Raw genomic sequence first — 27,519 nt, 5'->3', positions numbered from 1 at the left:
ACCCAGCCACAGAGCAGGCACAGGCTCCCACAGGACAGAGGGCTTCGTGGGAGAGTCCTGAGCGCGGGAGGGACCCTGGAGGGGAAGGGTGGGTGCAGGGCCTGTGGTGCCTCCTCTCCTGGCCTAGAATGGTGCCAGGGTGGGTATGGGCCAGGCATGGGTCCGGGGGCTGGCGAATGCCTGAGGAGCGTGGGAGACAACACAGCAGAGCTCAAGAGCCAGCCTCTGTGCCTGTGCCAGTGCCACTTTATTTGTCATCCGTTCTGGGCGGCCTTGTCGTGCACAATGCCTGTGTTTGCCCTTCTGCCACCTTCCCTCCCTTGTGCTGCCTGCCCTGCTGTGACCCCTGTCCCCAGGCACCCCCGCCGCAGGGTTTGCTCCTTGGGCTGTTTCCAGGATCCCGCTCCATCAGGGCTAGGTGGCTGCTTCCAAAGGCTGGGACACTGTGTGGGTGGCTGATGGGCACGGCCAGGATGTGCCCCGTGTGGCCCAAGCTGGCTGTTCTTGCAGCCTGCTGGGCTGGGGCAGGAACTGCCTGGAAGCCCCTTTCCCTCAGGCATCCAAGTGAGCCGTGTCTGAGGGCTCTTCCAGGCTGTGACTTGTGGCCAGGAAGTGGGCTGCTGAGCACAGCAAGCTGGGGGACTGGGGCTCTGCCCACTAGTCTCCGCAGTGCTGGGGGCTGCATGCGCAGCTGCTGAACACCAGCAGGGGGAGCACAAGCTGCTGTCCCTGCACTTTGGGGTCTGGGCAGGGCAGCACCAGCTGTTTCTCATAGGAGCTGACGGGGTAGCAGCAGCCACAGTGTGTGTCCACTTGGTTGGTGTTGATGTTGAAGCTGCAAAGAAGCCACAGCAGACAGCGCAGGTCAGGGCCCTGCGTTGGGAGTGTTCCCGACCCTCCCCAGCCATGCCAGACCAGGGTGGGACCCAGCCCCCGGTGGGACCCTCAGAGGCACGGCCTGCCATTGCTGGCCTCCTTGCTCTCAGGAGGTCAGCCACGGGGCTGCTGTTGCCCTAGGCAGGCACGGTTGGCGCAGGGTGCAGGCCGGGTTCCCGAGGGGCAGCATGCTGCCTGGGCCTGGAGCCTGTGGTGGACCTGCCTGACTTCCACCCAGAGCTAGGAGGAGGGACAGGTCACCATCCCTGGAGAGACCACCAGGTTCGATGGCTCACCTGGTGGAGGAGGCACAGGTGCCCTCGCAGCGCGTCAGTGTCACATTGGCTGTGCACCCCTGGTAAGTGACCTCCTCCTCAAACTCTCTCACGCTGCATATTCCTGGGGATGGGAGGTGGGTGGTTCAATGCCAACCCCAGGGCACAGTGTCTGCAGCTGACACTCCCAGGGGAAGGACATGATATACCTCATTTTGGACTCCTGGGTTCTAAGCCTACTTTTTACACTGGCTCAGTTGAGTAAAGGAGCTAGCCTAGGGCCCCCACCCCCACTCCAGCCCCCGCCTCAGGCCATCTCCCCGTGTCTGAGCCCTTCTGAGCTCAGACCTCACAGCATTGCGTGGGCACAGAGCCTGATGTGCTCTCATTCGGGGTTTCTTCCTGAAAGCCAGCCACACTGGGAGCTCCTTAGGGGAAGGGTCTTCCCAGAGGAAAGGCACATTCCCACCCCTGGGCCTGAGGGAACCACACGTGGCCCCTAGCCTCCCCAGCCACCTCCTTTCCCAGCCCAGCACCGACCTGTGGGCATAGGTGTCTCTGGTCTACTGGGCTCAGAACCTGTGGGAGGGACAAGGGAGAGTGTCAGGGTCCTCAGAGGGGACAGATGGCATCACGGGAACCCCCAAAAAGGGTCTGTGCTTCCTGAGGAATGGGGTGTGAACCTGGCCATGAAATCTGGCCTTTGTCCATCCCAGTGGGTGGCAGGTGTCGGTGAGATGCCTGGCGCCCTGGCAGTTGGCAGAGTGGTGTTGGCATAGGAACTGCACTTGGGACTTGAGTGAAAAATCTAAAGGGTTTCTGAGTGCAGACAGGACCTTGCTTACCCTGCCATGCCTCTGCTTATGGCCTCCGTGGGGCACTCTTGTGGGGATACAGGGCCTGGCGGGTCTGGGGCCCCAGGTGTGTCCTGTGGGCTCCTGTTACCCCCAGCTTGCCTCCCGTTCCTTCACCCTGCTTCGTGGCCCTCCTTGTGGAGAGCCCACACCTAGTCTTTGTCCCACCGGAGAACAAACGTTACTGTGACAGGGCTGTGTGGGGAGGTCTGAGGGCACATGAGGGGAGCCAGCCTGGGGGTCAGGTGCATGCAGGGAGCCTCATGGGGAGGAGGGGGCGTCCCTGGAGGACAGGGTGGACGGTGGACTTGGGCAGGCCTTGGGGCAGGAGGGCAGACTGGGAGAGGGAGGAGGCTGCAATGCTGACGCCTGGACAGGGGCTGTTGCTGGTTGCCAGGCCCACTTGGCCCCCAGCGGTGGCTGGGGTGTGTGCTGTTTTCACCTCCGAACTGTGAGGGGGTGAGGGAACCGTTGAAGCCCAGAGACCCTGCCAGTGTCAGCCTGCTCTGAGCTCTGGAGGGCACAGCTGTCTAGGCAGCTGAGGGGTCAGTCACCACAAGGGACGGTCAGGACTGCAGCAGGGAATGGAAGGGGCTGGGGGTAGGCGCAGGTGAGCCACATGTACAACAGAAACGGAGGTGGAGAGGTGAAGGCCCTCCTGGGGCAAGAAGCCAGTCAACCATCTCGGCCAGAATGGAGTGGCCTGGGCCCAAGAGGAGGGGGAAAGGGGACTGGAGCCCAGTCAAGGATGGCTGAGATTGGGCCTGAGGACAAGAGGCATCACGTGGCAGAGTGCAGGCAGATGGGGCTGCGGGTGATGAGGCACTATGCAGGCAACAGAGCATGCTGGTGGAGCGCTGGCATTCGCAGGCATCTCCACGGCAGCTGCGGGAAGAGGACAAGCAGGGGCTCCAGCCTGGGTGTGTGGGGCCCCGTCTCTGCTCAGCAACCTGCACTGCCTGGCTGACCCCAGGAGAAAGGAAGGTTAATCAGCAGGGAGGAGCACAGAGCCAGTCGAGACAATGACCTACCACATGTCAGCACCATGTAGGGGGCCATGGGAGCATAGCATGGCCCGGAGGTCATCAGAAAGAGGGAGGGGACAAGATGAGTTGGGCACTGCATGGGATCGGCCCAAAGTGCTCTCTGAGGTGAGAGGCAAGGCTGAGAGGAAGCTGCACACCCAGGGTGGCCGTGCGCCTACATAGATGACACTTACCTGGGGAGCTGGACAGAGATGTGATGAGAGACGGCGTTGGGGAGCCTCTGGTGGAAAAGGACACTGCAGTGGAAAGGGAAGAACTTGCATGCCCAGGGACAGAGCTGATCAGCACAGCAGTGGTCAGCAGCCCTGGACTTCCAGGCGGCCTGCTGGTGAGGTGTGTGGCTGACGAACTTGGGATGGTCGTCACCCCCAGAGTGGATGACATGAGGCCAGGTGTGGGAACTCGAGTCGTAAAAGATGTATACTGGGAGGTGGACGGAGAGGATACAGTAGGGACGGGCAAAGATCTGGACGTGGTTGGGATAGGGGACAGATGACCCACTGTACTAGAGGTGGGGACATGGGGTGTATAAGAGGAGACATGGGAAGGGGATGTGGTGGGCAGAGAAGAGGGCAAAGCAGTGGGAGAGAGAAGAGGTGAGAGGGAGCCACTAGCGGAGGAGGAAGTGGACAAGGTAGACAAAGAACCAGTATGTGAGCCAGTAAGAGGAAGGGAGACACTGGAGCTGCCAGTGAGCAAGCTGAGAGGAGGGGTGGGCATGGAGGTGGTCTCACGGTGAGCAGGAGAGGGGACGGAGGTGGTGGTGCGAAAGGACGTGCCCGTGGAGTGGGAGGCGGAGGAGACAGAAGGCGTGTGGGCCGGCTGCGTGGTGAAGCGCGTGTGCGGCCTGGCTGGCGTGGCCGTGGCAGTGTGAGTGGCAGGGGTGGCCGTTCCTGTCGAGGTGGGCTTTGGGGAGAGGGTGGTGTGGGGGGTGGGCACGGTTCCGGAGCTGACGGGTGCGGAGAGGTGCGTGATGGGGGAACTGGAGGTCCTGGCCGTGCTGAGGGAGAGGTGGGCTTGGGTGGTCGTCTGTGGACGAGCGGAGGACTGTGTGCCCGTGAGAGGGTTGGGTGTGGAAGCAGAAGAGGTGCCTGTTGGCCTGGCGGTGGAGGACGGGGAGGTGGTCTCTGGGTGACTGGGAGAGGTAGCCCGGTGGCTGGTAGGCGTGACGGAGGAGGTGGCCGTTGGAGGGCCCCGCGTGGAAGCGCGTGTGGGGCCTGGCTGGCGTGGCGGTGGCAGTGTGAGTGGCAGAGTGGTCTCGGGGCGTGAAGGGGTCGGCAAGGGGGTGGTGGTGCGGAAGGATGTGCCCGTGGGCGGGCCCGTGGAGTGGGAGGCGGAGGAGACAGAAGGCGTGTGGGGCGGCTGCGTGGTGAAGCGCGTGTGGGGCCTGGCTGGCGTGGCCGTGGCAGTGTGAGTGGCGGGGGTCGCCGTTCCTGTCGCGGTGGGCTTGGGGGAGAGGGTGGTGTGAGGGGCTGCCGTGGTTTCAGAGATGACAGGAGTTGAGAGGTGTGAGACGGAGCTGGAGGTCCTGGCCGTGCTGACGGAGCGGTGGACTTGGGTCGTCGTCAGTGGCCGGGCGGAGGAGTGTGTGCCCGTTAGAGGGCTGTGAGTGGACGTAGCGGAGGGGACCGGTGGCCTGGCGGTGGCGGACGGGGAGGCGGTCTCTGGGTGGCTGGGGGAGGTAACCCGGTGGCTGGTAGGCATGACGGAGGAGGTGGCCGTTGGAGGTCCCCGCGTGGACAGAGTGGTCTCGGGGCGTGAAGGGGTCGGCAAGGGGGTGGTGGTGCGGAAGGATGTGCCCGTGGGCGGGCCCGTGGAGTGGGAGGCGGAGGAGACAGAAGGCGTGTGGGCCGGCTGCGTGGTGAAGCGCGTGTGCGGCCTGGCTGGCGTGGCGGTGGCAGTGTGAGTGGCGGGGGTGGCCGTTCCTGTCGAGGTGGGCTTTGGGGAGAGGGTGGTGTGGGGGGTGGGCACGGTTCCGGAGCTGACGGGTGCGGAGAGGTGCGTGATGGGGGAACTGGAGGTCCTGGCCGTGCTGAGGGAGAGGTGGGCTTGGGTGGTCGTCTGTGGACGAGCGGAGGACTGTGTGCCCGTGAGAGGGTTGGGTGTGGAAGCAGAAGAGGTGCCTGTTGGCCTGGCGGTGGAGGACGGGGAGGTGGTCTCTGGGTGACTGGGAGAGGTAGCCCGGTGGCTGGTAGGCGTGACGGAGGAGGTGGCCGTTGGAGGGCCCCGCGTGGACAGAGTGGTCTCGGGGCGTGAAGGGGTCGGCAAGGGGGTGGTGGTGCGGAAGGATGTGCCCGTGGGCGGGCCCGTGGAGTGGGAGGCGGAGGAGACAGAAGGCGTGTGGGGCGGCTGCGTGGTGAAGCGCGTGTGGGGCCTGGCTGGCGTGGCCGTGGCAGTGTGAGTGGCGGGGGTCGCCGTTCCTGTCGCGGTGGGCTTGGGGGAGAGGGTGGTGTGAGGGGCTGCCGTGGTTTCAGAGATGACAGGAGTTGAGAGGTGTGAGACGGAGCTGGAGGTCCTGGCCGTGCTGACGGAGCGGTGGACTTGGGTCGTCGTCAGTGGCCGGGCGGAGGAGTGTGTGCCCGTTAGAGGGCTGTGAGTGGACGTAGCGGAGGGGACCGGTGGCCTGGCGGTGGCGGACGGGGAGGCGGTCTCTGGGTGGCTGGGGGAGGTAACCCGGTGGCTGGTAGGCATGACGGAGGAGGTGGCCGTTGGAGGTCCCCGCGTGGACAGAGTGGTCTCGGGGCGTGAAGGGGTCGGCAAGGGGGTGGTGGTGCGGAAGGATGTGCCCGTGGGCGGGCCCGTGGAGTGGGAGGCGGAGGAGACAGAAGGCGTGTGGGCCGGCTGCGTGGTGAAGCGCGTGTGCGGCCTGGCTGGCGTGGCGGTGGCAGTGTGAGTGGCGGGGGTGGCCGTTCCTGTCGAGGTGGGCTTTGGGGAGAGGGTGGTGTGGGGGGTGGGCACGGTTCCGGAGCTGACGGGTGCGGAGAGGTGCGTGATGGGGGAACTGGAGGTCCTGGCCGTGCTGAGGGAGAGGTGGGCTTGGGTGGTCGTCTGTGGACGAGCGGAGGACTGTGTGCCCGTGAGAGGGTTGGGTGTGGAAGCAGAAGAGGTGCCTGTTGGCCTGGCGGTGGAGGACGGGGAGGTGGTCTCTGGGTGACTGGGAGAGGTAGCCCGGTGGCTGGTAGGCGTGACGGAGGAGGTGGCCGTTGGAGGGCCCCGCGTGGACAGAGTGGTCTCGGGGCGTGAAGGGGTCGGCAAGGGGGTGGTGGTGCGGAAGGATGTGCCCGTGGGCGGGCCCGTGGAGTGGGAGGCGGAGGAGACAGAAGGCGTGTGGGGCGGCTGCGTGGTGAAGCGCGTGTGGGGCCTGGCTGGCGTGGCGGTGGCAGTGTGAGTGGCGGGGGTCGCCGTTCCTGTCGCGGTGGGCTTGGGGGAGAGGGTGGTGTGAGGGGCTGCCGTGGTTTCAGAGATGACAGGAGTTGAGAGGTGTGAGACGGAGCTGGAGGTCCTGGCCGTGCTGACGGAGCGGTGGACTTGGGTCGTCGTCAGTGGCCGGGCGGAGGAGTGTGTGCCCGTTAGAGGGCTGTGAGTGGACGTAGCGGAGGGGACCGGTGGCCTGGCGGTGGCGGACGGGGAGGCGGTCTCTGGGTGGCTGGGGGAGGTAACCCGGTGGCTGGTAGGCATGACGGAGGAGGTGGCCGTTGGAGGTCCCCGCGTGGACAGAGTGGTCTCGGGGCGTGAAGGGGTCGGCAAGGGGGTGGTGGTGCGGAAGGATGTGCCCGTGGGCGGGCCCGTGGAGTGGGAGGCGGAGGAGACAGAAGGCGTGTGGGCCGGCTGCGTGGTGAAGCGCGTGTGCGGCCTGGCTGGCGTGGCGGTGGCAGTGTGAGTGGCGGGGGTGGCCGTTCCTGTCGAGGTGGGCTTTGGGGAGAGGGTGGTGTGGGGGGTGGGCACGGTTCCGGAGCTGACGGGTGCGGAGAGGTGCGTGATGGGGGAACTGGAGGTCCTGGCCGTGCTGAGGGAGAGGTGGGCTTGGGTGGTCGTCTGTGGACGAGCGGAGGACTGTGTGCCCGTGAGAGGGTTGGGTGTGGAAGCAGAAGAGGTGCCTGTTGGCCTGGCGGTGGAGGACGGGGAGGTGGTCTCTGGGTGACTGGGAGAGGTAGCCCGGTGGCTGGTAGGCGTGACGGAGGAGGTGGCCGTTGGAGGGCCCCGCGTGGACAGAGTGGTCTTGGGGCGTGAAGGGGTGGTCGCGTGGACAGAGTGGTCTGGACAGGGGCGTGAAGGGGTCGGCAAGGGGGTGGTGGTGCGGAAGGATGTGCCCGTGGGCGGGCCCGTGGAGTGGGAGGCGGAGGAGACAGAAGGCGTGTGGGGCGGCTGCGTGGTGAAGCGCGTGTGGGGCCTGGCTGGCGTGGCCGTGGCAGTGTGAGTGGCGGGGGTCGCCGTTCCTGTCGCGGTGGGCTTGGGGGAGAGGGTGGTGTGAGGGGCTGCCGTGGTTTCAGAGATGACAGGAGTTGAGAGGTGTGAGACGGAGCTGGAGGTCCTGGCCGTGCTGACGGAGCGGTGGACTTGGGTCGTCGTCAGTGGCCGGGCGGAGGAGTGTGTGCCCGTTAGAGGGCTGTGAGTGGACGTAGCGGAGGGGACCGGTGGCCTGGCGGTGGCGGACGGGGAGGCGGTCTCTGGGTGGCTGGGGGAGGTAACCCGGTGGCTGGTAGGCATGACGGAGGAGGTGGCCGTTGGAGGTCCCCGCGTGGACAGAGTGGTCTCGGGGCGTGAAGGGGTCGGCAAGGGGGTGGTGGTGCGGAAGGATGTGCCCGTGGGCGGGCCCGTGGAGTGGGAGGCGGAGGAGACAGAAGGCGTGTGGGCCGGCTGCGTGGTGAAGCGCGTGTGCGGCCTGGCTGGCGTGGCGGTGGCAGTGTGAGTGGCGGGGGTGGCCGTTCCTGTCGAGGTGGGCTTTGGGGAGAGGGTGGTGTGGGGGGTGGGCACGGTTCCGGAGCTGACGGGTGCGGAGAGGTGCGTGATGGGGGAACTGGAGGTCCTGGCCGTGCTGAGGGAGAGGTGGGCTTGGGTGGTCGTCTGTGGACGAGCGGAGGACTGTGTGCCCGTGAGAGGGTTGGGTGTGGAAGCAGAAGAGGTGCCTGTTGGCCTGGCGGTGGAGGACGGGGAGGTGGTCTCTGGGTGACTGGGAGAGGTAGCCCGGTGGCTGGTAGGCGTGACGGAGGAGGTGGCCGTTGGAGGGCCCCGCGTGGACAGAGTGGTCTCGGGGCGTGAAGGGGTCGGCAAGGGGGTGGTGGTGCGGAAGGATGTGCCCGTGGGCGGGCCCGTGGAGTGGGAGGCGGAGGAGACAGAAGGCGTGTGGGCCGGCTGCGTGGTGAAGCGCGTGTGGGGCCTGGCTGGCGTGGCCGTGGCAGTGTGAGTGGCGGGGGTCGCCGTTCCTGTCGCGGTGGGCTTGGGGGAGAGGGTGGTGTGAGGGGCTGCCGTGGTTTCAGAGATGACAGGAGTTGAGAGGTGTGAGACGGAGCTGGAGGTCCTGGCCGTGCTGACGGAGCGGTGGACTTGGGTCGTCGTCAGTGGCCGGGCGGAGGAGTGTGTGCCCGTTAGAGGGCTGTGAGTGGACGTAGCGGAGGGGACCGGTGGCCTGGCGGTGGCGGACGGGGAGGCGGTCTCTGGGTGGCTGGGGGAGGTAACCCGGTGGCTGGTAGGCATGACGGAGGAGGTGGCCGTTGGAGGTCCCCGCGTGGACAGAGTGGTCTCGGGGCGTGAAGGGGTCGGCAAGGGGGTGGTGGTGCGGAAGGATGTGCCCGTGGGCGGGCCCGTGGAGTGGGAGGCGGAGGAGACAGAAGGCGTGTGGGCCGGCTGCGTGGTGAAGCGCGTGTGCGGCCTGGCTGGCGTGGCGGTGGCAGTGTGAGTGGCGGGGGTGGCCGTTCCTGTCGAGGTGGGCTTTGGGGAGAGGGTGGTGTGGGGGGTGGGCACGGTTCCGGAGCTGACGGGTGCGGAGAGGTGCGTGATGGGGGAACTGGAGGTCCTGGCCGTGCTGAGGGAGAGGTGGGCTTGGGTGGTCGTCTGTGGACGAGCGGAGGACTGTGTGCCCGTGAGAGGGTTGGGTGTGGAAGCAGAAGAGGTGCCTGTTGGCCTGGCGGTGGAGGACGGGGAGGTGGTCTCTGGGTGACTGGGAGAGGTAGCCCGGTGGCTGGTAGGCGTGACGGAGGAGGTGGCCGTTGGAGGGCCCCGCGTGGACAGAGTGGTCTCGGGGCGTGAAGGGGTCGGCAAGGGGGTGGTGGTGCGGAAGGATGTGCCCGTGGGCGGGCCCGTGGAGTGGGAGGCGGAGGAGACAGAAGGCGTGTGGGGCGGCTGCGTGGTGAAGCGCGTGTGGGGCCTGGCTGGCGTGGCCGTGGCAGTGTGAGTGGCGGGGGTCGCCGTTCCTGTCGCGGTGGGCTTGGGGGAGAGGGTGGTGTGAGGGGCTGCCGTGGTTTCAGAGATGACAGGAGTTGAGAGGTGTGAGACGGAGCTGGAGGTCCTGGCCGTGCTGACGGAGCGGTGGACTTGGGTCGTCGTCAGTGGCCGGGCGGAGGAGTGTGTGCCCGTTAGAGGGCTGTGAGTGGACGTAGCGGAGGGGACCGGTGGCCTGGCGGTGGCGGACGGGGAGGCGGTCTCTGGGTGGCTGGGGGAGGTAACCCGGTGGCTGGTAGGCATGACGGAGGAGGTGGCCGTTGGAGGTCCCCGCGTGGACAGAGTGGTCTCGGGGCGTGAAGGGGTCGGCAAGGGGGTGGTGGTGCGGAAGGATGTGCCCGTGGGCGGGCCCGTGGAGTGGGAGGCGGAGGAGACAGAAGGCGTGTGGGCCGGCTGCGTGGTGAAGCGCGTGTGCGGCCTGGCTGGCGTGGCGGTGGCAGTGTGAGTGGCGGGGGTGGCCGTTCCTGTCGAGGTGGGCTTTGGGGAGAGGGTGGTGTGGGGGGTGGGCACGGTTCCGGAGCTGACGGGTGCGGAGAGGTGCGTGATGGGGGAACTGGAGGTCCTGGCCGTGCTGAGGGAGAGGTGGGCTTGGGTGGTCGTCTGTGGACGAGCGGAGGACTGTGTGCCCGTGAGAGGGTTGGGTGTGGAAGCAGAAGAGGTGCCTGTTGGCCTGGCGGTGGAGGACGGGGAGGTGGTCTCTGGGTGACTGGGAGAGGTAGCCCGGTGGCTGGTAGGCGTGACGGAGGAGGTGGCCGTTGGAGGGCCCCGCGTGGACAGAGTGGTCTCGGGGCGTGAAGGGGTCGGCAAGGGGGTGGTGGTGCGGAAGGATGTGCCCGTGGGCGGGCCCGTGGAGTGGGAGGCGGAGGAGACAGAAGGCGTGTGGGCTGGCTGCGTGGTGAAGCGCGTGTGGGGCCTGGCTGGCGTGGCCGTGGCAGTGTGAGTGGCAGGGGTCGCCGTTCCTGTCGCGGTGGGCTTGGGGGAGAGGGTGGTGTGAGGGGCTGCCGTGGTTTCAGAGATGACAGGAGTTGAGAGGTGTGAGACGGAGCTGGAGGTCCTGGCCGTGCTGACGGAGCGGTGGACTTGGGTCGTCGTCAGTGGCCGGGCGGAGGAGTGTGTGCCCGTTAGAGGGCTGTGAGTGGACGTAGCGGAGGGGACCGGTGGCCTGGCGGTGGCGGACGGGGAGGCGGTCTCTGGGTGGCTGGGGGAGGTAACCCGGTGGCTGGTAGGCATGACGGAGGAGGTGGCCGTTGGAGGTCCCCGCGTGGACAGAGTGGTCTCGGGGCGTGAAGGGGTCGGCAAGGGGGTGGTGGTGCGGAAGGATGTGCCCGTGGGCGGGCCCGTGGAGTGGGAGGCGGAGGAGACAGAAGGCGTGTGGGCCGGCTGCGTGGTGAAGCGCGTGTGCGGCCTGGCTGGCGTGGCGGTGGCAGTGTGAGTGGCGGGGGTGGCCGTTCCTGTCGAGGTGGGCTTTGGGGAGAGGGTGGTGTGGGGGGTGGGCACGGTTCCGGAGCTGACGGGTGCGGAGAGGTGCGTGATGGGGGAACTGGAGGTCCTGGCCGTGCTGAGGGAGAGGTGGGCTTGGGTGGTCGTCTGTGGACGAGCGGAGGACTGTGTGCCCGTGAGAGGGTTGGGTGTGGAAGCAGAAGAGGTGCCTGTTGGCCTGGCGGTGGAGGACGGGGAGGTGGTCTCTGGGTGACTGGGAGAGGTAGCCCGGTGGCTGGTAGGCGTGACGGAGGAGGTGGCCGTTGGAGGGCCCCGCGTGGACAGAGTGGTCTCGGGGCGTGAAGGGGTCGGCAAGGGGGTGGTGGTGCGGAAGGATGTGCCCGTGGGCGGGCCCGTGGAGTGGGAGGCGGAGGAGACAGAAGGCGTGTGGGGCGGCTGCGTGGTGAAGCGCGTGTGGGGCCTGGCTGGCGTGGCCGTGGCAGTGTGAGTGGCGGGGGTCGCCGTTCCTGTCGCGGTGGGCTTGGGGGAGAGGGTGGTGTGAGGGGCTGCCGTGGTTTCAGAGATGACAGGAGTTGAGAGGTGTGAGACGGAGCTGGAGGTCCTGGCCGTGCTGACGGAGCGGTGGACTTGGGTCGTCGTCAGTGGCCGGGCGGAGGAGTGTGTGCCCGTTAGAGGGCTGTGAGTGGACGTAGCGGAGGGGACCGGTGGCCTGGCGGTGGCGGACGGGGAGGCGGTCTCTGGGTGGCTGGGGGAGGTAACCCGGTGGCTGGTAGGCATGACGGAGGAGGTGGCCGTTGGAGGTCCCCGCGTGGACAGAGTGGTCTCGGGGCGTGAAGGGGTCGGCAAGGGGGTGGTGGTGCGGAAGGATGTGCCCGTGGGCGGGCCCGTGGAGTGGGAGGCGGAGGAGACAGAAGGCGTGTGGGCCGGCTGCGTGGTGAAGCGCGTGTGCGGCCTGGCTGGCGTGGCGGTGGCAGTGTGAGTGGCGGGGGTGGCCGTTCCTGTCGAGGTGGGCTTTGGGGAGAGGGTGGTGTGGGGGGTGGGCACGGTTCCGGAGCTGACGGGTGCGGAGAGGTGCGTGATGGGGGAACTGGAGGTCCTGGCCGTGCTGAGGGAGAGGTGGGCTTGGGTGGTCGTCTGTGGACGAGCGGAGGACTGTGTGCCCGTGAGAGGGTTGGGTGTGGAAGCAGAAGAGGTGCCTGTTGGCCTGGCGGTGGAGGACGGGGAGGTGGTCTCTGGGTGACTGGGAGAGGTAGCCCGGTGGCTGGTAGGCGTGACGGAGGAGGTGGCCGTTGGAGGGCCCCGCGTGGACAGAGTGGTCTCGGGGCGTGAAGGGGTCGGCAAGGGGGTGGTGGTGCGGAAGGATGTGCCCGTGGGCGGGCCCGTGGAGTGGGAGGCGGAGGAGACAGAAGGCGTGTGGGCCGGCTGCGTGGTGAAGCGCGTGTGCGGCCTGGCTGGCGTGGCGGTGGCAGTGTGAGTGGCGGGGGTGGCCGTTCCTGTCGAGGTGGGCTTTGGGGAGAGGGTGGTGTGGGGGGTGGGCACGGTTCCGGAGCTGACGGGTGCGGAGAGGTGCGTGATGGGGGAACTGGAGGTCCTGGCCGTGCTGAGGGAGAGGTGGGCTTGGGTGGTCGTCTGTGGACGAGCGGAGGACTGTGTGCCCGTGAGAGGGTTGGGTGTGGAAGCAGAAGAGGTGCCTGTTGGCCTGGCGGTGGAGGACGGGGAGGTGGTCTCTGGGTGACTGGGAGAGGTAGCCCGGTGGCTGGTAGGCGTGACGGAGGAGGTGGCCGTTGGAGGGCCCCGCGTGGACAGAGTGGTCTCGAGGCGTGAAGGGGTCGGCAAGGGGGTGGTGGTGCGGAAGGATGTGCCCGTGGGCGGGCCCGTGGAGTGGGAGGCGGAGGAGACAGAAGGCGTGTGGGGCGGCTGCGTGGTGAAGCGCGTGTGCGGCCTGGCTGGCGTGGCCGTGCCCGCGTGAGTTGTCTTGTCACTGTGGCTTTGTTCCTTTGGTGTTGTTTCTGGTTCTTTGGTGTTCGTCGGTAGTTTGTGGCCTGTGGTGCTCTCAGGGTGCCATGTAGTCTTCGTCTGCTGTGTTTTTGGTGGTCCTTCCTCTGTGCTGCGTGCTGTGGGGAGAGTCGCTTGTCACCGTGAGGTCCCCCTGTCGTTTAGTTCCTCACTCTGTTTTGTTTCATGTGGTAGCTGTTTCACTCCCTTTCTTCTCGTGTAATTTTTAGTCTGTGCCCTCTGTTCCCTTTCGTATGTTTATTCTTTTCAGTGTGCCTGCTCTGTTTTCTTTGTTTTTTTTGTTTTTTATCTGCTTGTCATCAAAGCGTCATGGTCCCTCTGCCCCACTCCTCTCGTGCTTCCTGTGCCCCTCTCTCTGGGAGGTGGTGTCGGTTTGGACTGAGGTGGACCCCTTCGGCATGACTGCTGTTTGCCCTGGGTATGGGTGTGTGTAGTTTCCTGGTGTGCCCAATTCTAACGTTTGTGCCCCAGTCCATATGGCTGGGGATTCTGGTTTGGTCCCTCCTCTTTGGGCACCTTGCCGTCCCCTGGGGCTTGTGACTCCTCTGCGGTGGGGTGTGGCGAGCACAGTGAGGTTTGGAGGGCAGTGTGGTCCGTGTGGTGGGTTCAGGTTGGGTTGGAGTGGCTTTTCTTTATACATGGTGGGACGGTCTGAGTTCACTGTCTGCCATGCACCATCCCTCAGCATGTGCCAGTCCCTCTGTGGAGACACACGTGTGGCACGTGCTTACTTGGGGGCCTCACGGAGGTCGCTGTTGGTGGGATTTTGGTGCTCCTGTGGTGTGCAGTGTGGACTGGGCTGTGGGTTGTGTGTCCTTGCTGAGGGGTGTGGTGGGCTGTGTCGTGCCCATGGACACTGTGGCTTCTAGGGCTGCTGATCTAGGCGTGTCTGTGGTTCTCTGCAGACGTGGCCCATGTGGTGATGAGAGAGGTGGTAGGAGGGATTTTTGCAGGGATTCTGCATGTCAATTGCTGATTCCCCGGTCCCTGCTTCTGTGTGTGCCCTGCGTGCCCCACTGGGTGGATGCATGCAGCCCCTTTGGTGGGGCCTGTCTTTTCCTGGCAGATACTCGTGTCCTCCCTCTGCCAGCCCTGGTCAGGGGCCTTGGAGGCAAACAGTGACCACATGCTGGTGAGCTGCTGACTCCCTGTCCTGCTGTTGCTGGTAGGATTCATGTCATGTCCCTTCTTGGTCCCTGGGCAGCCAGCAGGGGTGCTGCTATGTTCGGGGTGAGTGTGGGGTGGGCTGGGTGGCGGGCTGCATGCAAGGGGACATGTGCTTCTGGGGCATTTGGTCCAGCTAGTCCCATACAATTTCTCACCACAGCATCAGACTGCAGATAAGGCCACACCCCATCTGCAGCTCCTCTTAGAGGAAAGCCTTTAACAGAAACCTTGCTCTGCTCCCAGCTCAAGGAATTCTGTGCCTGAGAGTCTGCTCAGTGGAAAGCTCTCAGCAAGTGTGGGGCCGCCTGCACCGCGCCCCCACCCAGCCCATCTATGGTGGGCCCCGCAGTGGGGTCCTGTCTTGGGGGCTTACCTCCTGAGGAGACCGTTTGTTCGGTCTGGGTGGTCATGGCTGTCCCTGCCTGTGTGGAGGAGGGGCCCATGGTTGTGGCTGGAAGGGTGGGGGCCACAGTTGTCAGTGGGGAACTTGCAGAGGGTCCAGGGGAACTGAGAAGCCCAGTGGTCCTGTGTGTTGCCGTGGTGCTCGGGGTGGCCGTAGTGGGCTTGGCTTCTGTGGAGGGTGAGCCTGAGGGGCAGAGGTGCTGTCACTGCTGGGTGGGTGTCTGGCCCTAGCACGCCATTTAGGAGGAACCTCTTCTCTTGGTTGCTGGGCCCACATGCCATGCATCCCCCTGCCAGGGGCTGTGGTGTGCCGGCCACTGGTGGGCCCAGATCCCAGCTTCCCATCCCCTCCCTCTGACTTTCTGGTCAGCACCTGCTGGCTCCACTGTGCAATGCAGCCCATGTGGCTCCCTCGCTCACCCCTCCACCCCCCACTGAGGCTTTAGAGCCACTGGCTCCTTGCTGGCCCCAGTGGACTGGCCACGGGTGCCCAGCTGATCCAGGGAACATTGGGGAGAAGGTGTGCTTTACCACGGCAGTCAGTGTGCGTGTAATCACCTGTGCTGGGTGGCGGTGTGGTGAGCGGTGGCACTGCGGGAAGAGGGCCGGTCAGGGCGCTGTCCCTGCCCAGCCAGGCCCTTTGAACCTTCAGGCATGTCCCCAGGGTGCGAGTCAGGGTGCTCGCCAGTTGAGATAAGCTGCAGGTGGTGTCCAGAGCCCACCTTTGGCGGCCCTTCAGTTTGCCTATCACCCGATTCCCCGGTGACTCCTGCTGTTCACCCACAAACCAGAAGCTGGGGGCTTTGCCCTGGGGTGGGGGGCTGGGGCGTCATGTCTGGGGAGATGGGGGAGGTGAGGAGAGGCCTGATGGTTCCCCTGTTTTTCTGCTGTCTGGGCTCAGAGCTGCCTGGGAGTCGGGGTGTAGGGGCCGGCAGAGGCTTGTTCAGGGGCTGGGAGCTCTGTGTGTGGGGCCCGGGCAGTCGGGTGAGCTTACGGCACGGCACACACAGGCCCTCGTCCTGGTCGAAGTACTCATCCTGGGAACAGTTGTAGCAGCCTAGGGGTGGGAGAAGGAGGGGCCAGACCTCAGTGTCCTGAGCAGGAGGCCCTGGTCTCCCCTCCACCCCCATCCAGGCCCAGGCCCAGGCCCAGCCTCTGCCCTGAACCCCAGACACAAGTGCCCCCTTTCCAGCCCTACCCCCGCCTCCCCACATCCTGCTTGTCAGCCATCCTCACCCCACCCTGGCCACTCTTCCACCCGCCTAGGAAAGCCTGTCAGGCCTTCCTTTCCCCCTTCACTCCCTGTACCTTCGATGTTGGTGCCCGGCACGCTCTGTGGCCGCCCAGGGCACAGGCAGGGCTGGTAGTGCCATGTACAGTCGGCCGCCTGGGTGTGCTGGTCCTTGGTGTCCCCTGCCTGCGTGTGGGTGTTGTAGAAGCCGCAGTAGATGGCTGCAGGGAGCGCATCGTTAGGCGGCAGTGGGCCGGGGCCCAGCCCTAAGCCAGAGTGCAGCAAGGCCCTTGGTGTGTGCCAGCCAGGGGCCCTCTGAGGACTCTCCCTATGGGGTGTGCAGCCTACCACCCATCTGCTGGGGCAGCCCTGCCATGGCCCCTTAGCAGCCTGTGGGCAGGAACAGGACACTCACGGCAGAAATCCGGGGCCCTCCAGTCCACACACACGCCCTTGTCCAGGCAGGCCTTGGCGTAGGCGGCCACGGCATCACACAGGCACTCACAGTCCCCACCGGTGTCGCACCCACAGGCATCGCGCACGCACGCCTCGTAGTAGGGCAGGCGGTACACCTACGGGAGCCGGGCTAGTCAGTCCTGCAGGCTTCTGGGAGCTATCCACCAGGATCCCACCTGTGCCCAGGGAGGCCATGCCCCAGAGCAGGTCTGGGTTTCAGTCCCAGGGGCCCCTGTCCTCGGAGGATGCCCTCCTGGGAGGGGAGTGGTGAGCTGGCCAACCTGGCTGTGGCAGGCTGCGAAGGTCTGGCTGTTGATGATGCCACACTTGCGCTCGGCCCAGGAGCGGCGGAAGGCATTGGCGCTGCAGGGGTCCAGCTCGAAGCTGGCATCCCCACACAGTGGGCTCTCCTTCCAGGAGTTCACGAACTCCAGCTCATTGGACGCCACGTATTTGCTCCGCGTCTCAAAGTCGTCCTTCATGTTCCCATTGTAGTTGCCGCACAGCCCGCAGAGTGCACCCTGTGGGGGAGCAGAGTCAGGCAGGGCAGGCAGGTGCTTCCCCCTGTGCCTCAGTGGCCTGGGGCTCAGGACTGCGTGGGTACCTGGGCAGCATGTGCAATCTCAATGAAGACAGTCATGTGCTTGTTCCAGACAAGTGTCAGGTTGTAGCCATTGCCGATGGTGATGTCCAGCACCAGGTGCAGGGAACCGGCCTTCACTTGGAAGTGCACGTGGGGGTCCGCCCCACTCACAGTGTAGTTCCTGTCTGCCAGCACGATGGACAGGTCCTGTGGGGCGGGGTCATCAGGGGCTGCCTGCCTGGGCCTGGGTGGCTGCTAAATGCCACAGGCTCTGCCTCCCAGCCGGGCTCCCTAACGCAAGGCAGCCAGCATCTGTAAGGGCAGTGTGGGCCTGTACCTGCTGAGGGCCAGCTCTGAGCTGGGGGTTTGCCCACTAAGGCCTGCCACTGGCAAGAGGTTCCAGAACATGGTGGAAACTGCCGTGAGGCTGAGGGCCAGGCTTCTGGAATAAACCCTCATGTCTGCATACTGTCCAGCTGCCGGAGGACTGTAGCCTGCCATGCACGTGGGGAGCCTGGGACAGGGAGCACCGAGGGATGGGGAGGCTGTCCTGACCCACTCACCCCCAGGAAGATCTTGATGGCCCGGGAGCAGGTGACACCCAGCTTCCCGCAAACCACATTTTCTGTTAGGATCTTGAAGGCCGGCTGTGAGTCATTGGCGCTGCAGCCGTCCTGTGGGGAGGCAGTGCTAAGAAGGGGCCTGCAGAGGGCCCCCGACTCCCTCCCGCAGCCCTAACGTGGGGCTCACTGTGGCCAGGATGTACTCGCAGTTGCCATTGAACGCGAAGCGCTGGCCGTCAAAGGTGAGCACGTGGCCCTCCCCGTACAGGGTACAGGTGGATGTGCAGCGGGCACTCTGCTGGCACGACCACTTCCCCCGTGAGCAGGTGCTGGAGAAGGGGAGTGGCTCTTGGGTTTTGGAACACCTGGGTCACATGCACCCTGTGGGACCCTGACCTTGGTGGGGTTTGTGGGGGACCCCTGCCTGCCCCGGGAAACCCCAAGGACAGCCCAGGCCACTGGGTCTGCAGGCGAGGCCACAGCTTACCAGGCCTTACAGTCCGTGTGGAGCTTGGCGCCCTGGGGGTAGGAGATGCCTGCAAACTCACACGGGCACTCCTCGGGGGGCACGCACTGCCCTTGGGCATTCTCGTAAAGTCCCTTGGCACAGACACAGCCGGGCTCACACTTGGTGGGCACCTGCAGGGTGGAGGGTCAGCAGCCCTTGGGAGGGTGGCCTTGTCTGCTGTTACCCAGCCCCAGGCCCTCCTGGCCCTCTGTGTCCACCCTGCCCTGGCCTGTTAACAAACACCCCCCAACCCCTGCCTCAGAGAAGGTTCTGGTACTTCTGTGTTGTGTCTGGGCTGCTGTGTCCTCTCTCCATTTGGTAGGAGCCCAACCCACAGTCTTCAGGGAGCCCCAGATGAGTACACCCACCCTTCAGCTGCCCAGCCATTCTGGACCCTCCCAGCGCCTCCAGGTGGCAGCCAGACTCCTTGTGGGATGACAGGGACAGCAAGACAGAGCACAACCCCCTCCCTGGAGACTGGTGCAGAAGCTGCTCTGGGCCCAGGGAAGGGCTCTGGGGGCTTCCCTCCCTCTGGGGACACATTGATCCCCTCCACTTGGCCTTACGCAGGGGATGCCGGTGGCCAGCATCTGACATGTGGGGGCACAGGCTGCCCCAAACTTGGTCTCCGAGGACTGGCTGCAGGACTGGAATATCTTGGGGTCAGGGCAGGATGCTACAGGGAAGAGGGGGCATGGGGTGAGGCAGGCTCAGAAGCCATGGCATCTCGCGGTCGAGGCCCACCCTAGCCATGGCTACGTACCCAAGAGCATCAGTGGCCGCCCTGGGCAGTTCAGCCGCCCATTGATGCAGTGGCTGCAAGAGAGAGGCCTGGTGAGCACGCCAGCCAGGCTGGGGCTGCAGGCTGGCAAGGGGCCACCCCACCCGGGAGTCCCTTGCTCACCAGGTGATGCCATTGACCATGGTCGACTGGTCGGCCAGAATGAGTTTGTGGTTGTCCAGGAGGCAGGGGCATTGGGCCTTGCGCACACACTCAGCCTTGTGGTTCAGGTAGGTGCCCTCAGGGCAGTTGCAGCCGTCCAAGGGCACGGCACTGGGGTGGCACTCAGCCGTCCGGTCAGAGAGTGAGAGGCATGTGCGGCCGCAGGCCTGGCTGTCATAGCTGAACGTCTGGTTGCCCGTGCAGGGGATGGCTGCGGTGACCCAGGAGTCAGACCCTCAGGGAAGGGCCTGGCAGAGCTCAAGGCCCCAAGCCCCAAACTGTGCCCCCTGCCCTAGCATAACCCTGGGGCCATCCCTTGCCCCGCTTGCCAGCACGCACTGCAGTTGTCCACGCTGCTTCTCCAGCCCCAGAGCGGGACACCCCATGAGGCACAGGCACGGGCGTAGTCACTCAGGGCGGCACAGATGTACGGGAACGTCTCCTCGTAGTTACAGGCTTGGTACACACACCTCTGCGGGCAGACAGTGGCTGTGGGTGCCTGCCCCCAGCCTGGCCGCCTGGGATTCCTGAGGGCACCTCACCCACAGCCTCCCCTCCCACAGCCCCACCCACCTTGTAGAAGGGTTTGGGGTTCACTGTGGCATGGCACTCCTCAAACACCGTGCCCTTCTTCACCAGGACCGAGCAGTGGGTCTCCGCGCATACCTCTGGGGGGATAGGCTCGGCATGGGTCTCCCGCCCACCTGGTGAGAGCCTCCTGCCCACTCCCACAGCCTTCCTGGGGCCGGACACTCACTGTTGAGCTGGCTCATGGAGCAGGGGTCCGTCTCACGCTCAAGCGCAGTTGGGCAGTTGCCTGCCCTCCAGGAGTCCACAAAGAGCGCTGCAGTACCCTCCACAATGCCCGTGCTGCTCATGAAGTCATCCGTGGTGTCCCCATTGAAGGTGCCACAGAGCCCTGAGCCGGCAAGCCCATGAGGGTGGGCCAGTCCATGGCCCTGTCCTGCCCCACGCTCCCTGAGGACCCCCTGACCACACCCTGGGCAAGAGGCCATTGGCTGCACTGCTGGTAAAGCTGGTTGCCACGTGGTGGGGGTGCTGCTGGCCTGAGGCTTCAAGTGCTCAATGCTCTGGGTCAGAGGATGGGGCACCTGGGCCAATCCTGGGCAGGCGGAGTGGGGGCTCACCTCTCGTCTGGTCTCTGAACTGGGGCCCGACGGTAATGTACACCTGGAACACGGGCTGTAGCTGTACCACCAGCTCCAGCCCAAAGGTGGTGGCCATCTGAAGGTGGGTGGATGTCTGTCGGAAGATCGTGATGTTGCCTGGGGGGACAAGGAGGCTCAGCAGGCTGCCCGCACTGGGACCCTGGCCCAGTGGGGCCCCAGGTGCTGGCTGCAGCTGGGGACCTACGAGTCTCGTACGGCAGCCACTTGGCGTCCCCGTTGTTGGTGATCACCTCATCCTGAGAAATCACGATTTTGTCCTGGAGGGAAAGTGGCCGGAGTCACTGGGGGCTGTAGGTAGGGGAGCCCTCCCTCTCCTGCAGGCCAGACAGGGGAAGCGGGAGCTTGGATGCAGTGGGGATGCATCTGAGGAGGCCTCACCTGGCTAGACATATAGATGACAGCAACCAAGGAGGTCTCCGAGTGAGAGTACCCAGACTTGTCGTACACAGCCATGAGGGAGGCCCTGTCGGGGAGCTGCAGGCTCTAGGAAGAGGGATGGTTCAGAACTGAGGGCCTGGGGATGCCTGTGGAGGCCCCGTGCCAGCTGCCTGGTGGCAGGTGCATCATACCTGGAGGAGGACGTAGGTGCAGGTGCCATGGAAGCGGTAGTGTCTGGCATCGAATGTGGTGACGAAGGATCCACCTTCCAGGGAGCAGCGCCGGGGGCAGGGCCGATTCGTGCATGTCCAGTGGCCCATGGTGCACCGGCTGCAGGTGGGGTGAGGGCCAGAGTGGTAGGTGGGCTGCCGCAGCCAGAGAGCCCCCAGGCACTCCACGACCCCCAAGCCTGCGCATCCCCATGCTCTCCACCTGCCCTTGAAAACTGCCCTGCCCTGTGCTCACCAGGTCCGGCAGGCGGCTGTTGTGACCTCCCCAGGTGGGTAGACCACCCCGTTGAGTGTGCAGGGGCACTGGGTGACCGGCACGCAGGTGTGGTTCTTGGAGATGTCATCAAGAACCATACCTGTAGGAGAGGGCTTGCTGGGGCTGTGGCCAGCAGAATCCCCCCGTCCTCCTGTACGTGTGACCCCCATCTGCCTCATGCCAATGTCCCCAACCCAGGCTCTGAGTGAGCAGCAGCCTGTGGCCGGGGGCCTGAATGACTCAAGGCTGTGAACACTTGTGAGCCATTGTGGGAAGAGCCCTCCCCTGGGCAAGTTCCCAGCAGAGTGTTCAAGGCAGGCTAGGTCATGGCACTGTTGTGCCTGGTGGGGATGGGGCTGATGCATCTCGGGGCTCATTTTGAGGGCCCTGGGGAGGGCCAGTGCCCTCACCTTCTGGGCAGAAGCAGCCAAAGGTGCAGAAGCTGGCACAGCTGTGCTGCGGGTTGGAGCAGGTCCTGGTGCAGGCCTCACCGCACTCCTGGTACACCTGGTTTGCTGGGCACCGGCCCACAGCTGCAGGTGCACAGTGGCCCCAGTGAGGGAGGGGTACCAGGGCTGCCAACCTGCCCAGCCCTGCCCAGGGCTTAGCTCAGCGCCTCCTCCACCCAGGTCTCCTCCTTGTGGAGAAGGCAGCCCTTGGGGCATCAGGATCTGAGGCCCTGGCCCTTGTGCCACCCTCCCCCAGACTCACAGCAGAGGCTGGGGCCCCGCCAGCTGCGGACAGGCTGGCTGGCCATGCTGCACTGGCGTGAGTACTCGGACAGTGTGGCGCAGCTGCAGTTCCACTGGCCTGGATGGGCGCATGTGGCCATGTCCGCCTGGCAGCCCAGCAGGAATGGCTCCCTGGGCACGCTGCACTCAGGGGACACCAGGGTCAGCAGCCGTGAGCAGGTCCGAGCCTGGGCAGAGGGCCAGTCAAGGTCATGCAGGTCTAGGCTACATCCCACACCACAAATGTGACTTGGAAGACTTGGGGAGAGGGGGGAGTTGCGGGCCTCAGGAACCCTGTTGGCTGAAGGGTCCCCAGCCCCTAGTGGCCCAACAAGCTCACGTACATGCTCTGTGTGTAGGACTCTGGTGCCAGGAATGGCCTCGTAGGCACAGATCTCGTTGGGGTCATCCAGCTTCTGGAGGGCGGCATACTTGTGGGGTTCCAGGAGTTTGCCTGGAAGGTGGGTTGGGTGGGTCAGCACCTCAGGGATTGGTCAGGGGGAGCGGGGCCTCTCACCTACCATCTTCCCCCAACACCTACCGTCTTGCAGAAACTCATTGGTGGGTTGGCCATCAAAATCCCCACAGAGCCCACACAGCTTGCCTGCCAGCCTCCTCTCCACCAGCACCTGCAAGTGGGTGGGCACTGCTCTCAGGGCCCAGGACCCTTGGCCCAGCTGAGAAGGCCACCCACCTTGCTCCTCCTGGGGGCTGTGCTCACTTTCAAGTAGGGAAACTGAGCCACCAGCAAAACCCAGGCCTGCGCTACCTCCTGGCTGGGGTCAGGGCCACATTGCAGGAGCTTGAGGGATGGTTGGGACTCCCCAGGAGGCAATCCCCTGCCCTGCCCACTCCACGCGTCCTCACCATGAGGTGGTCTCCCGGGCCCCACATGACCACCAGCTCCAATTCCAACTGCTTGGCCACCAGCTGCATGCTCTGGCCGAAGGGTGTGATCTGAAGGCCATTGCTGGTGTAGGGCAGGGTGATGACCCTGTGGGGTGGAAGCAGTCAGCAGCTGTCCCCTTGGCCCCCCAGCAACCCGCCTAGCCCCTTGGCTTACCCCACGTCCTTGATGGAAATGACCATCTTCTGCACGGTAACCACAGAGGTTCCTAGTTCCACAATGACCCGGGAGATGCTCCCGTCGGGTCCTCGCCGTAACTGGACACTGAAGGTGGATGAGGCGTCCTTGCAGGTAGCCGCGAAGATGTAGTTGCAGGTCCCCGAGAAGTCGTACGTGTGGCCGTCAAAGGTGGAGAAGTGGCTGGTTCCCCATGTGGAGCACCAGCCCCTGCCTGGAGCTATGGAGAGAGCAGATGGGGTCTCGGAGCCCTATGTCCACCCACGCTGTCAGGGCAGGTCTGGGCAGCCTGCCCCATAAGCTGGGCCCCTGGGGAGACAAGTGGCCTCCCCAGTTCCAGCATCTCGGGGGTGGGTGAGAAAGGGCCTGCCCCCCACACCCACCCAGCTCCCGGTTGGGGCCTGCAGCCTGCTGTGAGCGTCACAGGAGTGCAGGCCACTGTCCTGGTTGATGTCATCAGTTCTGGGGTCTGTAGGACACAGCTGCAGCTGGGTCCCCACCCAGCAGGGCCCCCACCCTTCTTGGCAGCATAAGCTTGTCTGCTCTGGATGAGGAGCCAGCTGAGGCTCTTCCTCCCTGTGTCAAGGCCATGGCCATGCTCTGGGCAGGTCTGCAGGATGGGGTGCCGTGTGTGGCTCTCACCTGTCGGTGGGAAGTCCTTCGGCCTCCTGAGTCCTGGGTGCACAGAGGAGTCATTCAGACCTGTGTGGACAGGGCCTGTGGTCAGTGCCGGGACTGCCTGCTGCTGCTGGAGGAGCTGCTGCCCCTGGCATGGAGCTGGCTAGATGACGCCGGGCTGCGGTGGGCAGCACGGCCTTGGGCCTCAGTCTGGTTCTTCACATGTGCACTCCATCACTAGTTCAGCTGGGTACACAGTGGGCACAACGCGCTTACCCCAGAGAGCTTGTTCAGGAGGGTGAAGTGTGTGCACACACAGTGCAATAGTGAGCAGGGCCTGAGGCGGAGGAGGTGTAGCCCCAGGGAGGTTCCTGGGGAGACCTGGGGCTGGGGCACTGGCCTGGGGCCTCAGGGGTGGTAGGCAGAGGGCCTGTGGTACCTGCTGGTCTGCCCATCAGGCTCTTGGCACTCACAAGCTCACTCTCAGGCATGCAAGGCCCTCTGGGGTTTGACAGAGACCTCCCACTGGCTCCTCCAGGACCGCTGTGCCAGGCTCCCCAGCCCTGTCTCCTGTGCTCTGCTCTGCCGTTGCCCAGCCCACCCAGTGACCCCGCCCACCCCCGGCGGAGGCTCCTTTGAAGATGCTCAAGAGGCCAGTGCCCTGCCGCCATCTGTGTTTCCCAAATCTCAGAACAGGCACTGACCTGGGCCAGACCCAGGGGTCCTCAGGGACACGCCCACGGCAGCCAGAGAATGTGCTGTTCTTTTGCATGCTTGGCCCTGCCCGCCCTGCCTGTTCTGGCCAGACCCTGACCCGGCTCAGGGGCCTCCCACCCACCCTTCACAGCTCCAGGCCCTGTAGCCCCCAGCAGCCGACCTCATGCTTTGTTGGCCTCTCGGGGGAGGGAGGCAGGGCCCGCCTCTCCCACATCAGCAGAGTTGGCGTTCAGAGCGCAGGTGAAATTCAGACCCCCGCCCTTTCACCCTCTGCAGCACTCAGCCCGAACCCCTTGAACTCAGCAGGGGTGCAGCCCCTTGCCAACCTGCAGGCCTGCAAGCCCTCCCAGTTGGCTCCCGGGCGCCTCCCTCCTCACTCAGATCCTGGGTCTGGGTCTGGGAATCCCAGGGCTAGGGATGGGTCCAGGAAGCTGGCACCTGCTGGGCAGGGGTCCTGAGTGCCCACAGCCAGCCCCAGAGCGAAAGGCCCTGCCTAGAGGGGAGGAGAGGGGCCTTGTGGGAGGGGAGGGGTGGGACGGGCCCAGGGGAGACCCAGGAGCTTGGAGTGACCTGCGCTCACTGGGTCTGGGCCCCGGGGGCCCCGCTTAACACCCAGGCTCTCCAGCGGAGGCTAGTGGGGCTCTGGGCCCCCAAAGCGAAAGGCTGAGAGCAGGGAGCTGGTCCTGCTGGGTTCAGACCCCTGGACTCAGGCAGGCAGAGGAGGTGCAGAGAGCCTGCTGCCTGTGAATCAGCGAGCACTGGCCTCCCCCTGAGTCCTGTGGCGTCCACTTGAGGGGGAGCTGTCACCCCCACTTTGTGGCTTGCCTGTCGGGTCAGGACATGGTAAGCCAGGGTCTCACTTGGGTCTTTTAGCTCCAGCACCCCTGAAGCCCCTGCCCTGCTGCCCTCTACACACCCTCTGGCCACCTGTTAGAGACCCCTCAGGAGCCTGGGCCCAGTGGGGAGAGTGAGTGCCGGATTCTGGTGCCAAGCCCCCATGCTATCCTGTCCAGAACTCCTGAATCGGGCCAGGCCTGCTGCTACTGAAGAGACCACATATGCCTGAGGGACCCCTGCCCTGTGGCGGCCCCCCACCCTTCTTGCCCAGCCACTGTGGAGGGGAGGGGCAGCCTGCAGTCAGCCCCCCACACTGGCTGGGCTGGGCTCCAGGCCACCTATGGAGAATCAGCAAGTGTGGGTGGCCACTGTGCAGGGAGGGGTCTCGTCGGCCGGTGTCTCATGGCCAGCCTGCCTCTGGCCCAGTGACATGAGAAGCCCTGGGAGGTTTCCCACATGCAGAGGCCTTCTGAGGGCATCTGGCTGCCCTTGGCTGTGGCCCGCAGGCCCCTACTCACCAGTGCTGAGCAGGGCCCCCCCGAAGGACAGGAGGAGCAGCAGCTGGGGCCTGAGCATGGCTTGTGGAGAAGAGGTCACCGCTGGACCTTGCTTCTCCCACCACTGGACACTGGGCAGTCTTGCTGCACCTGTGCAGACTGAGTGGCCAGCCCTGGGCACCTTATATAGGGGCCATGGGCCCTGCCCCCGCCACGCCTGCCCAAGCCCCACACCACGGCCCCATAATCACCCCTGCCGGCCCACTGCAGTGGTGGCCAAACAGGATCTTGGGTAGTGTTTACCAGGACTTGGCCTTTGAAAAATTCTTGGGCAGGCGGCAGCCCCTCTATCACTGGCCTCCAAGCAGGGGCTGGCACACAGCCTCCATGATGCTGCAAATACTTCCGGTGTTTGCTCCAGGCTGATTGCCAGGGCCATCCTGCAGGATTCTTCTGGGGGTTCAACATGGATGCCATCAGCTACTCCCCGGGGGCCAATAGGGGCCTTGTCCAGAGCATGTGGGGGAGACACCTGGGTGCCCCCTCTGCCCCTTGGCAGAGCCCAACGTGCTGGGGTGCTCCTGGGGTGAGCTTCATCCTCACCTGGACTCCAGGGTGCTAATGGTGCCAGCACACTGGGCTCCACCCCCCACCCTGGGAGGAAAGATCACTGAATAGAGGGACCCCTTCAGAGGTGAGGCCAGCCCAGACTGCCCTTCGTGGCGGGATCATCAGGATGGGCAGCGGGCCTCGGGGCCCAGGACACCACATCCCAGCTGTAGGGCCTCGGCGGGCCAGCTTGCTCCTGGAGATCCTCCTCAAGCAGCTTCCTGGGGTGGGGTGTCATGCTGCCCCCGGGGGCCCTCAGTTAGTTTTCTTTCCCCCACCCCACCAGGGCTCTGAGCTGCTTGTCTCAGGAGCAGGGGTGGGTAGCCTCAGGGGGCTGCCCATCTCTGGGGTGGCTTGGCGATCAAGGATTGGGCGGGGCTGGTGGGTCACAGGCCAGTGCGTTGGGGGTTATGGTCAGGGGGAGGGAGATTGAGGGCCAGGTCAGGTTCAGTGAGGGTCATGATAAGGCAAGGATCATGCCTGGGGACACGAGTGTTTTTTGAGTTCTCCATAGGACCGTCTTGTAGTCGGGAAGCAGGTGTGGGTCTCTGCTCTCCAGGGCAGCTTGGTCCCAGTGGGAGCCCACATGGGGGCCCATGGGGTTCCCCTTTCCCAAGGGTGGTTCTGGCCCCATGGAGACTCAGGATGCATGGTCCCTGGGCTCCCCCCACTGAGGACCTTCCCCAGGCTGGCTCCCCCATGGGGCTGTGCCTGCCCTACAGCCCACAGAGCCCCGCGTGGCCTGATGCAGGCTGCCCACCCAGCTCTAGAGACCCTGCCACACAGAGGCAGCAGGTATCTCGTATTTATGTTGAACAGACTTTAGTTTTAATGGAAAACTGGTCTTCTTGAGCTGCTGACCCTCGGGTGCTGAGCCCAGGCCAGGAGGGTGGAAGGTTCCCCATTCTGCTCTGGTGTTTCTCCGGAGTGCCCTCAGTGGCCCCTCGGGAAGGGAACCCGAAGCCGAGGAGGGCCGAGAGGCTGGGGCAGATACAGATCTGGGGTGGGGCTGCTACAGTGAGCTGGTCACACAGGCGGGCTGTGTCTGGCATGGGTCTAGGCCCCGTGTGGGGCTGCTGTGAGGCTCCCCGTCTTCAGAGAGCTCACACCCCACAGAGGTCCCGTAGAGCACTGAATGTAGGCCCTGATGGGTAGGGGCAGGCCCTACAGGGACAAGGGACAAGTGCCCGATGTGGGGCACTGGGGGTGCCGAGTCAGGCCCACAGAATAACAGGAGAAGGAGAAGGCCAAGACTCCTGGTGGAAACACGCTGAGGCTGCCTGCCCCGCACTCACGGGGTCATCTCCCAGCAGGTAAAGCACTCTGGGGCCTCGGGGCAGCTGCAGTGGGCCGGCCAGGCTCTAGTGGGGCCAGGCGGGGCTGTTCCCTGGTGTCCCCTGCAGCCTGGGTGGGCAGTGGAATGGAGCCCCAGGCCTTGTTCTCTGATGGCCCATACCCCATCCCTCTGCAGGGCCCCAGCTGCTTTACCTGCTCCACCCAGCCTGTGCCTGCTTGCTGCCACCCCAGCAGGTACCCAGCCACAGGGCCTTGCATGGGCTGCTTGTGGTGCCCTT

The 27,519-nt window shown here is 65.0% G+C and overlaps 1 protein-coding gene across 1 annotated transcript; it reads right to left on the bottom strand.

The window, feature by feature from the left end:
* Positions 1 to 223: 223 nt before the first annotated feature.
* MUC6 (mucin 6, oligomeric mucus/gel-forming) lies at positions 224 to 25,481 on the bottom strand. The gene is made up of 33 exons (XM_073217739.1): positions 25,358 to 25,481; positions 23,310 to 23,369; positions 22,647 to 22,887; positions 22,451 to 22,577; positions 22,125 to 22,212; positions 21,928 to 22,037; positions 21,564 to 21,771; positions 21,263 to 21,385; positions 20,832 to 20,952; positions 20,558 to 20,696; positions 20,367 to 20,471; positions 20,173 to 20,245; positions 19,947 to 20,084; positions 19,556 to 19,717; positions 19,372 to 19,466; positions 19,138 to 19,270; positions 18,760 to 19,009; positions 18,619 to 18,671; positions 18,422 to 18,531; positions 17,835 to 17,986; positions 17,535 to 17,676; positions 17,348 to 17,458; positions 16,806 to 16,991; positions 16,483 to 16,722; positions 16,161 to 16,317; positions 15,823 to 15,966; positions 15,509 to 15,571; positions 15,073 to 15,105; positions 14,486 to 14,698; positions 3,225 to 13,043; positions 1,692 to 1,730; positions 1,173 to 1,275; positions 224 to 835 (listed from the first exon to the last, which is right to left on the bottom strand). The coding sequence occupies exons 1-33, from the start codon at positions 25,413 to 25,415 to the stop codon at positions 658 to 660; spliced, it is 13,974 nt and encodes a 4,657-aa protein (XP_073073840.1). The 5' UTR covers positions 25,416 to 25,481; the 3' UTR covers positions 224 to 657.
* Between the last annotated feature and the right edge of the window lie 2,038 nt (positions 25,482 to 27,519).

This window comes from Manis javanica, chromosome 11 (genome assembly GCF_040802235.1).
Source record: "Manis javanica isolate MJ-LG chromosome 11, MJ_LKY, whole genome shotgun sequence".
NCBI classification, from domain to species: Eukaryota; Metazoa; Chordata; class Mammalia; order Pholidota; family Manidae; genus Manis; species Manis javanica.
This window is presented reverse-complemented; position numbering and strand designations above follow the sequence as displayed.